The 10,571-nt window shown below is 32.3% G+C and overlaps 1 protein-coding gene across 1 annotated transcript; it reads left to right on the top strand.

Annotated features, from left to right (window-relative positions):
* Positions 1–2,753: 2,753 nt before the first annotated feature.
* On the top strand, positions 2,754–8,344 carry LOC114316540 (dynamin-related protein 5A). Its single transcript, XM_028263212.2, has 8 exons — positions 2,754–3,232; positions 3,390–3,581; positions 3,690–3,896; positions 4,221–4,649; positions 4,810–5,037; positions 5,132–5,327; positions 5,868–6,552; positions 7,790–8,344. Exons 1-8 carry the CDS (start codon positions 2,858–2,860, stop codon positions 7,974–7,976), a joined length of 2,499 nt encoding a protein of 832 aa, XP_028119013.2. The 5' UTR covers positions 2,754–2,857; the 3' UTR covers positions 7,977–8,344.
* Positions 8,345–10,571: the final 2,227 nt, after the last annotated feature.

Raw genomic sequence — 10,571 nt, 5'->3', positions numbered from 1 at the left:
CAAAATCATAAAAGCATGGTTAGAAAACACAACTTTAATTAAGAAAACGCTGTTGTTATTAGCGTTTTCAGGCTTAAAACAGAAAGCGTGATTTGTAACCACACTTTTAAAGAGATATTTACTTTTAACACAAAAAAAAAACGTGATTTGGAACCACGTTTTTAGCTAAAATAGCTAACACCCTGTTTACTATTATTATTATTATTTTGATTGAAATTACCAACACCCTGTTTACTATTTGCTAAAAGAACCACGTTCTTTTCTTTTTCTTTTTTAATTTTTAATTTTTTATTTCTTGTTTTTATTTTTGTTTATCATCAATCTCTTTTAAATTATATTTGAATTATAAATTTAAATAAAAATTAAAAAAAAAACAAAATAATAATGTAAATTAAGCAAATATTTAATTTATATTTTTTCATATTTTTTTTTGCTTTTATATTTTTAAAATCATAAGCGGTGATCATTGATTCAATGGTAAAATCCTAGTCTAAAATCTTAGTCTCGGGATAATTACTTTGTGCACTATGTCAAAGGTTATCTTTTTTTTTTTGAGTAATATTAGGGACCCCAAATGTTTAACTAAATGTTTCACATGGTGAAATTAGATAATTTATTTTTTAAACAATTCATGCTGTTTATTTTTTTAAAAAAATTTATGTATAAATAATCATAAATAATTATAAATAAATTATCATAAATTGAATTCCACCACTCATAAATAATTTATACATAAAATTTTTAAACAATAATAAATTATCATAAATTTTATGTATAAACAATCATAAATAAAAGAGATCGATGATGGACAAAAATAAAAATTAAAAATTAAAAATTAAAAATTAAAAAAGAAGAAGAAAATTCTTTCAGCTAATAGTAAACAGGGTGTTAGTGATTTTAATCAAAATAATAATAATAATAATAGTAAAAAGGGTGTTAGCTATTCCAGCTAAAAACATGCTTTCAAATCACGTTTTTTTGTTAAAAGTAAATATTTCTTTAAAAACGTGGTTACAAATCACGCTTTCTGTTTTAAGCCTGAAAATGCTAATAGCAACAACGTTTTCTTAATTAAAGTCGTGTTTTCTAATCACACTTTTATGATTTTGTTTATTTTGTCCACCTGACCCAGAAATATGTTGAAAACGTGTTTTGTAAAAACGCTTCAGCTTATTTTGGGAAATTCGGCTAAACTAGGCTTAGTTTGGTAAATAAGTTAGTATCTAGGCCTAGTTTGGGAAAAGCCTCGACATATTTGACCATGAATTTTGAATCTTATTTTAAATAAGGACAATTGAAGATACCATTGCTTAATTTCAAGGGCAAAATAATCAATTTGATAAAATATAAACTAATTTGAAAAAAATAAATATCAAAAAAATATTTTTGAATTTTTTAAAATTATTTCTACACACTAAAGATAAAATTAATATATATTTTAGACATTTATTTATTTATTTATTTATTTATTTTACCAAATTAATTTTTATTATGTGTTTGGATGATAATCACGTAATGGGTGATTATTTTTATTTCATTAAATTAGTTTATATTTTTTTTTCAAAAGTCAAATATGGCGACAATTTTGATATCATTATTAAACTAATCAATTAAATCAAAAAAATTCAAAATTAAAAACATTTCATATATTAAATATATCGATTACACATTAAAATTCTAATAACCACTCATTACATAATCATCATCCAAACACATAATAAAGATTAATTTGGTAAAATAAATAAATAAATAAATAAATGTTTAAAAGATTTATCAATCTTACATAATTTTATCTTTTGTGGGTAGAAATAATTTTTTTAATTTTTTTTGACATTTATTTTTATTAAATTAGTTTATATTTTATCAAATTGACTATTTTGCCTTTGAAATTAAGTAATAATATTTTTCATTATCCTTATTTAGAACAAGATTCAAAATTTAAAATCAAATGTGTAACAATTAAAAAATCAAAAACCAAAATGACACGAAACCTAAACTATAGAAATTACAATAATGCTAGAGACCTCTAAAAACACACCTTTAAACACACCTCTAATGAGGTGAAAAAGGGAAAAAAAATAAAAAAATCAAGACATATGACTGACAGTGGCAGTGGGTGGGACCCACTGCCACACCACTAGTGGTACCTCTAAATTAGAAGTCCCAAGCATTTTTCTAGAAATTATTAGCATAATTAACCTTTTTTTTTAAATCTCACCTCACTACTGGTGTCAAATTCCCAGTCTCACCATCTAATACTAGAAACAAACGGGCCGAGCAAATTAACATGAGATATTTCTGTCCTTTTTTTCATTAGAGAGTCATGATAATTTTTTGGGCAAATTACAAACACCCCCTCGAGATTTGGTAAAAATATAGATTCCTCCCTGAGATTTGAGAAATTACAAATTGTCCCCTGAGGGTCAAATTTTCATAACAAATTAGGAAAAATTAGGGGGGAAATCTGTATGAAAATAAAAACCTCAGGGGGCAATTTGTTATGAAAATATAAATATCAGGAGGCGGGATGTAATTTCTCAAACCTCAGGAGAGAATCTATATTTTCACCAAACCTCGATGGGCTGTTTGTAATTTGCCCTAATTTTTTCATTATGGGCTGTTGCGAATTCTGAAATAGGCCCAGGCTCAATGTTTATGAACCATCACCCCTAAATCCTCATGGGCCGTTGCATCTTCCGAAGTTGGCCCAAACCCATTAATATATATTTCCTAACGGCTTAATTACACTTTCCATTCTTGACCGTGAAATTGAAATTCAAATTCAAATTCGACCCTTCTCTTTCCCTCTCTCTCTCTCTCTCTCTCTGCACTGAGAGAGTTGTTTGTCTTGTCTCCAATGGCGGCCACAAACACCTTCATGACCACACCCACCAAAACCCCATCCGAAAAAACCAAGTCTTCTTCCTCCGTTTCCAGAAGGCAGCACCAACAATCAACAGACTCATCAATGTGGAACCGATCGGCCTCAGATTTCAAGACCCGATTCGAAGCCTTCAATCGCCTTCAGGCAGCCGCAGTTGCCTTCGGAGAGAAGCTCCCGATCCCCGAGATCGTAGCCATCGGCGGCCAGTCCGATGGCAAGAGCTCCCTCCTCGAAGCCCTTCTAGGGTTCCGATTCAATGTTCGCGAGGTCGAAATGGGCACCCGAAGGCCTCTCATCCTCCAAATGGTGCATGACCCAACCGCATTGGACCCCCGATGCCGCTTTCAGGTTCTTTCTCACATCGAATCAATTGGTTTTAGGGAACCTTTTCGGAATTTCTGCTTTAGCCAATTGTTCTATTTTGGGTCTACAGATGCTCACCCACACACCCACAGTTTCACTGGCTTCATATACACAAGATATTGAGATATTTTAACCTAAACAGGATGAGGATTCTGAAGAATATGGAAGCCCTGTTGTTTTGGCTTCTGCCATTGCAGATCTTATAAAGTCCCGGACTGAAGCACTTCTGAAGAAGACAAAAGCTGCAGTTTCTTCTAAACCTATTGTGATGAGAGCTGAGTATGCTCACTGCCCGAATCTCACCATTATTGATACACCGGGCTTTGTTCTCAAGGTAAGCAGATAGAGAATGAAGATTTGGTGAAGGAAGTTTTGAAATATCTGTAACTTTATAGCTTTTCTATTTGCATTTGAAGTAATAATTTTGAAACTGCATTGGTAGGCAAAGAAGGGCGAACCAGAGAACACGCCGGATGAAATTCTGTCAATGGTGAAGTCATTGGCTAGCCCACCCCATCGTATCGTCTTATTCCTTCAGCAGAGTAGTGTGGAATGGTGCTCGTCTTTGTGGTTGGATGCCATTCGTGAAATTGACCCAACATTTAGACGGACAGTAATTGTTGTCTCCAAATTTGATAACCGGCTCAAGGTATAAAATGCACTACTTTTCAATATATAAAAGGAAATGTAGAATACATTTTATCAATCGTTGGTACTTCTATGTGTTCTTTAATCGACTGAAAGTTTAAAATTCCTGATTCTGGTTGTTGTAATGTAAGAATTGCTTAGCAGAACAAAGGATGATATGCTTTACTGAATGCCAACTTAATTACTCAATTATGTGGAAACATTAACGAAATGGTATTGGAAACGTTATGTCCATATTGTCACATGATTTGATTTGTCACTTTTGATATTTTTACAATGCACAATTTAAATTTTATGATTTTGAGTATAAAAAAATTGACTTCAGGAGTTTAGTGACCGCTGGGAAGTTGATCGTTATTTGACTGCAAGTGGTTACCTTGGAGAGAATACTAGACCATTTTTTGTGGCCCTGCCGAAGGAAAGGAACACAGTTTCAAATGATGAATTCCGCAGGCAAATATCTCAGGTGGACCTAGAAATATTACGCCATCTGCGTGAGGGTGTTAAGGGGGGATTTGATGAAGAAAAGTTCAGGTCCCATATTGGTTTTGCTTGTCTCAGAGATTATTTGGAATCTGAGCTTCAAAAACGATACAAAGAAGCAGCACCGGTGACTTTAGCTTTGCTTGAACAGCGCTGCAGCGAAGTCACTTCTGAATTGGCTAGAATGGACTCCAAATTAGAGGCTACTTCTGATGTTGCACATCTTCGGAGATCTGCAATGTTGCATGCTGCTTCCATCTGCAATCATGTGGTGTGTAAAATTTTATGTTTTAATATTTAACTTACTTTGCTCTTCAAGCTTATGAAATATTGATTTGTTGACTTCATACTTTATTCCTTGTGGACATGTATTTCGAGATTTTGAACTAATACTAATAGCACACATGGTTTCTCTTGTACGATTGCTGAAGGGAGCATTGATTGATGGAGCAGCTGATCCTGCCCCAGAGCAATTGGGGAAAACAACAGAAGAGGAACAGTCAGATAGTGGTATTGGGAGCTGGCCTGGCGTTACAGCCAATATAAGACCTCCCAATGCAAGCCTTCGCCTGTATGGAGGAGCGGCTTTTGAAAGAGTTATGCATGAATTTCACTGTGCTACGTATTCTATCAAATGCCCCCCAGTATCAAGGGAGAAGGTATGTTTACTTCAACAACAATTTTTTATTTTTTATTTTTCAATTTATATTGGAATAGATGTTAGAATATTAAATTTGATATCCCGAGCTATAGGTGGCAAATATATTACTTGCCCATGCTGGCCGTGGTGGGAGTAGAGGAGTTACAGAAGCAGCTGCAGAGATTGCACGCGCTGCTGCCCGGTCGTGGCTTGCTCCTCTTCTGGACACAGCATGTGATCGGCTTGCCTTTGTTTTGGGGAACCTCTTTGATCTTGCAGTGGAGAGAAACCACCACCGAGATTCGGACCGTAAGAAGCTATTCAAATTTTCCCATTTCACAATTTCCATTAATCAATAGTTTTTTACTTTAAGTAAAACAAAAGAATGGGAACTAGCATTTTAAAATTCTTTCGTTATGGTTTTATGGATATCGTAAAATGATATTTGCTACTAGTTATTCAGTCATCTAAGTACAACAAGTTCACTTTAAAAAAAAAAATACATGATGGAATTTCTAGTCATTTTATGCTTAGTAAACAATGCACCTGCATCAATATTAGCTATTGCTTGTTCAAATTATTTTGTCATGTTTAAATATCAGAACTTTGATTGGTAGTGTCATTCTTATGGTCTCTGTGCTTCAGAACGTGAGAAAATGCTCAAATAGCAATATCTGCTATGGCGAAGAAACATAAAGACAAGGAAAACAAATAATAGTGAAAACCAGTTGCCCTGAAATTTGCTCTTTCACGATCATTATCTTTCCCCTTTTGGTTAGTGTTCGGCATTTTACAGGTTTTCTACTGGACCTAGTTATAGAAATATGGGTTATTCTTTTCATCCTGCAGATGGGTGGAAAACTGGAGATATGGACGGGTATGTTGGTTTTCACGCTGCTTTAAGGCACTCTTACAGCCGCTTTATAAAGGATCTTGCAAAACAGTGCAAGCAACTAGTTCGGCACCACCTTGATTCAGTTACAAGCCCATATTCTCAAGTCTGCTATGAGAATGATTTCCTGGGGGCTTATGGCTCAGGTGCAAACTCTATTTACAGATTCAGCCAAGCTTCAGCTACTTCATTTTGTCTTGAGCTATCTGATGGGGGAGCTGCATTGCGAGATGAAACCACGAAAGACCAAGAGAACATACCTCCAGAAAAGAATGCCGAGCAAATCACACCAGGAAAAGTTGCAGAAGCCAGAGAATGCCAAATGACTGTACCTGAGACTCCTTCACCAGATCAGCCTAACGATGGAAATTATATTGGAGTTAAGAAGGAACTTGGAAACTGCATTGAGATTGGAGCCAAAAAAAGGCATCCTAGAATAATGGGCAATAGTAAAAATTTGGATCATTTACGAGTTCAAAATGGTGTTGGCCTTCTATTTGAGAGTGGGGATAGCAATTCAAGATCGGGGTCAGCTTACACAGAGATCTGTTCTTTAGCTGCACAGCATTTTGCACGCATACGTGAAGTTCTGGTTGAGCGGAGTGTGACATCCACTTTGAACTCTGGCTTCTTAACCCCTTGGTAAGCTACTAACCTTCTCCTTGGTAGTATCTATTTATGTCCACAGGGCATGCATATCCTCACCAGTATTCAGAATCTGTTTAACAGGAAAATATTATTAGCTTATTTCATTGATTGTTCATAATGTAAGTACATCTAGTTGTTAGTGCTTTGCTTTGCTTTTCTTTTCCCAAAACAAGGTGGCGCATGATGATCACTGTTCTGTGAGAATATTTTGTGTAACTTACGACTATTATGTAAATATGGAATTAGGTTTGTATTTCCTATTCTAGATTAGGGTTAGGATTCCTATAAATATTGGTTGTAATCTTTGTATTATTTACAAGTTGAATACGTTTACAATTCTCTCATAGATCTCAAAATGTCATTAGACGCTTTTGGGCTCAATAGGAGACTAAGGCCTAGTTTGGGAAGACTAAATAAGTGCACTTTTTGACTTTTTTTGTATTATGTGTAGAAAAAGTAGAGAGGAGATGTTGATTGATGTGACCCAAAAAAGATAAAAAGATAAAATAAGTGCACTTTTTTCTCTGTAGCCAAACTTGTTTCATTTGATTTGCCAACTTGTGTACTTTGTGAATAAATGTGTTTCACTGACTTACTTTGGGAGCTTGCTCTTTCTGTTCACATTATGTTCAATGCATACGCCTGGAATACATTTAGAAAAATGATATTCTTACATAATTTTATACAGATTTAAGGCAAGACTGATGTGGCAGTGACATCTTTGAAAGTATGAGCAATTTTGATGGGTCTTTTACTTAAAGTGTTTAGATCAAACCTTGCCACATCATTTTGCATTGATTTTATTTATGTACAGTTTCTGTTCACATGGCACTTGCACTACTCATAAATTTGTACACACTAAAACCAAATAATGATGCACCATCCTCATTCCTTGCTTCCCTCTAGCTTTATTATGTTTTGCAGAATGAACTTGAGCTTTATTCATTAGTCTTCTCTGTAGATTTTTTGAAATGTTGCTTGATTGGCCAAGACATTAACCTTAGACAACTGGGTTATGAATTCAGAGAAATGAGTACTTGATTTTATCTGCGCGGGAAATTGTCATTTGGTGAGATGTCTAGGCTGCAAGCCTTGGGTCATTGTCTTTTATTTTTTCAACCAAATTGAGCCAATCTATAGTATTGCCATTGGGCCAATGATGCGAACTTCATTGATTTGCGGTTTACATTGATTTAGCAACTTATTATTTTGCTCTCTTTTATTTATGCAGCCGGGATCGTCTTGCAGTAGCACTTGGATTGGATTTGTTCGCTGTCAATGATGAGAAATTCATGGACTTGTTTGTTGCACCTGGAGCAATTGACATCCTGGAAAATGAGAGGCAGTCTCTACAGAAGCGTCAAAAAATACTGCACTCTTGCTTGAACGAGTTCAAAACTGTGGCACGCACGCTTTGATGCAAACCCCCGTGTCAAAACTGCATTGACTCACCCCACACTAGGATTGTTTTTAGGTTCACCATCTCATGAACATTTATGTTGAATGTTCAAGTGGGTTTTCTCAGGGTGAGTTGGTGCTTCCATTTAGTTCCTTCGACCCTTTATCCCTACTGATTGTAACTCGCTACCACTCCACTAGAAGTGACTGCAGAGAGGTTTCACACACATGGGCGGAGCCATGCATAAAGTAGTGGGTTCAATTGAACCCAACGAACTTTGATTTTTTTTTTTTTTTAAGAATTATGTAATTCAAAAAAATAGATTTATCAAAAAAAAAAAAAAATTGTGTAAAAAATAATTAATTCTATACTTGTCATATTATATCATTATTTTGTTTATGAATGAAATTTGTATAGATATCATTATAATAAACCATTGTATATGCCATACATTAGATAGTAAATAAAATATGACGTAAAATTATTACGAGTGTAGTCTTTTGAATAATGGTATTAAAAAAAAATCATAATTTCTTTATTAGAATGATGTAATTTAATGTGAACTTTTTACTTCATAATAAAACACTCATGAAGATGCTTTTAATTTATAACATCATTTTTGTGAATTTTTTTGGGTATAAATTTTATATATAAATAGAGTGTATAAAAAATAAAGAAAAATAGATTTCTTTTAAAGTAGGAAATTCTTTTTTGTTTACGAGTAGAAAAACAAGTAATATATTAAAAGAAAAACACTTCTTTACAAAGACTTTTTTTTTTTTTTTTTTTTTTTTTTTTCAAGAACAATCATTTTTGGGCATGTTTGGTTTGTCTATCAAAATATGTTTTTGGAACCAAAAACATGTTTAGTTGAATTTTTTTTTTAAAAAAAATTCAAAATTACTTTTCCCTTTACTATACATGAATCAATCACTATTTTTTCTTTTTTCTCTCATTTTCAATCATTTTTTTCTTTCACGCCAATTTTTTAAACTACAAAAAAATATCAAATCATTATAATTTCAAAACTATTTTCAAAATATACAATCAAACAAAATTTTAAATTTTCTAAACTCTCTCAATCTCATTGTCTTTAATTTTACAACAATGATTTAGACCACTAAAAAATACATCACTAATAGTACTAATGCATTGAGAATAACAAAAAATTAAAAAAAATTAAAAAAACAAGGCATAGAAAGTAGGCAGGGCCTACTGCCACATCACTAGTGCTCTTTCTAGTGCTCCTTTTTTAGTGCTCCCAAAAATTTTTCTTAATTTTATTGAAAAAATAGTATATCAGCGTACCTAAGTAAAGTTATGTAATTTGACTTAGTTTGAATTATTTTGAAATATTAGTGTACATGATATTTCAATATATTTATATTAATGTGAAATTTTATTTTGATGAGTGTTTTAGAATTAAAAATATGATGTAATGACATTGCTGATAACTGATTAAAATAAAAAAAAATTACTCATTAATCTCATTTGTAGAAAAGTTATTTCATTTAGTCCTAGAAGTTTTCTTTCAAATCAATTAATCCCTTTTACTTTAGGTATGTTATATTTTCTTGATTTGGGGGTTTAAAAATTTATCTATTTGCCCTTGTGTGTGATTTTGTTTGGATTTTTTTCCTAATGTTGGATATGCGTGGGTAAGGTAAGTTTTTACGTTTCTATTTTTTTTTTTGTGAGAATTTAGTAGGGTGATTTGTAGGTGGATAATGTTACCCCATTTATGATGTTATTGGTATGGTGTTCGTTTCTTTTTGTGGTGTTCGTTTCTTATTGTAGTGTTCGTCCCTATTGTAACATTGACATTAATTAACATCTAAACGTAAAACTAATGTAATACATAAAAAAAACTATTTATTGTACTTTTTCTCAATGTAACACTTCTAAAAAACTCCTTAGTGTAACACTCTAAAGTAACACAAAAAAAAAAAAATTCTTATTGTAACACTCTAATGTAACACACAAAATAACTCCTTGGTGTATTTTTTTTTTCCAAATGTAACACACTAACATAACACACAAAAAAATTCCTTAATGTAACAATCTAATGTAACACACACAAAAATTCCTTAGTATAACACTTTAATGTAACATACAAAAAAAATTTCTTGATGTACCTTTTGCAAATGTAACACTTTAATATAATACTCTAAAAAAACTCCTTAGTGTAGCACTCTAATGTAATATACAAAAACTCTTTAGTATAACATTCTAATGTAACACATAAAAAACTTTTTCTAAACGTAACACTTCTATATAACACTTCAAAATAATTTCTTAATACAACACTTCAATGTAATATACAATAAAACTCTTTGATATATTTTTCCCAAATGTAACAATCCGATGTAACACACAAAAAAATAAAAAAATAAAAAAATTTCTTAGTGTACTTTCCTAAATATAACACTCCAATATAACATAAAAAAAAAATAAAAATAAAAAATAAAAAATGAGAGATTCTTCAAACCATTCCAAAAGGAGTACAAATATTTCTTAGTAAATTTTGAACAAATGTATAATTTCAAACTGTGAGTGTTACATTTAAAAAAAATCCACTAAGGAGTTTTTTTAGTGTTTTTGTGTGTTACATTGG

The sequence above is a fragment of the Camellia sinensis genome, chromosome 8 (genome assembly GCF_055761805.1).
Source record: "Camellia sinensis isolate YWXY chromosome 8, ASM5576180v1, whole genome shotgun sequence".
Lineage (NCBI taxonomy): Eukaryota > Viridiplantae > Streptophyta > Magnoliopsida > Ericales > Theaceae > Camellia > Camellia sinensis.
The sequence above is the reverse complement of the archived record's forward strand: the minus strand, read 5'-3'. Positions and strand labels throughout refer to the sequence as shown.

Coding starts and splice junctions, on each gene's coding strand:
- LOC114316540 (XM_028263212.2), top strand. CDS start 2,858: ATGGCGGCCACAAACACCTTCATGACCACACCCACCAAAACCCCATCC. Junction 3,233..3,389: donor ACCCCCGATGCCGCTTTCAG/GTTCTTTCTCAC, acceptor TAACCTAAACAG/GATGAGGATTCTGAAGAATA. Junction 5,038..5,131: donor CCCCAGTATCAAGGGAGAAG/GTATGTTTACTT, acceptor CCCGAGCTATAG/GTGGCAAATATATTACTTGC.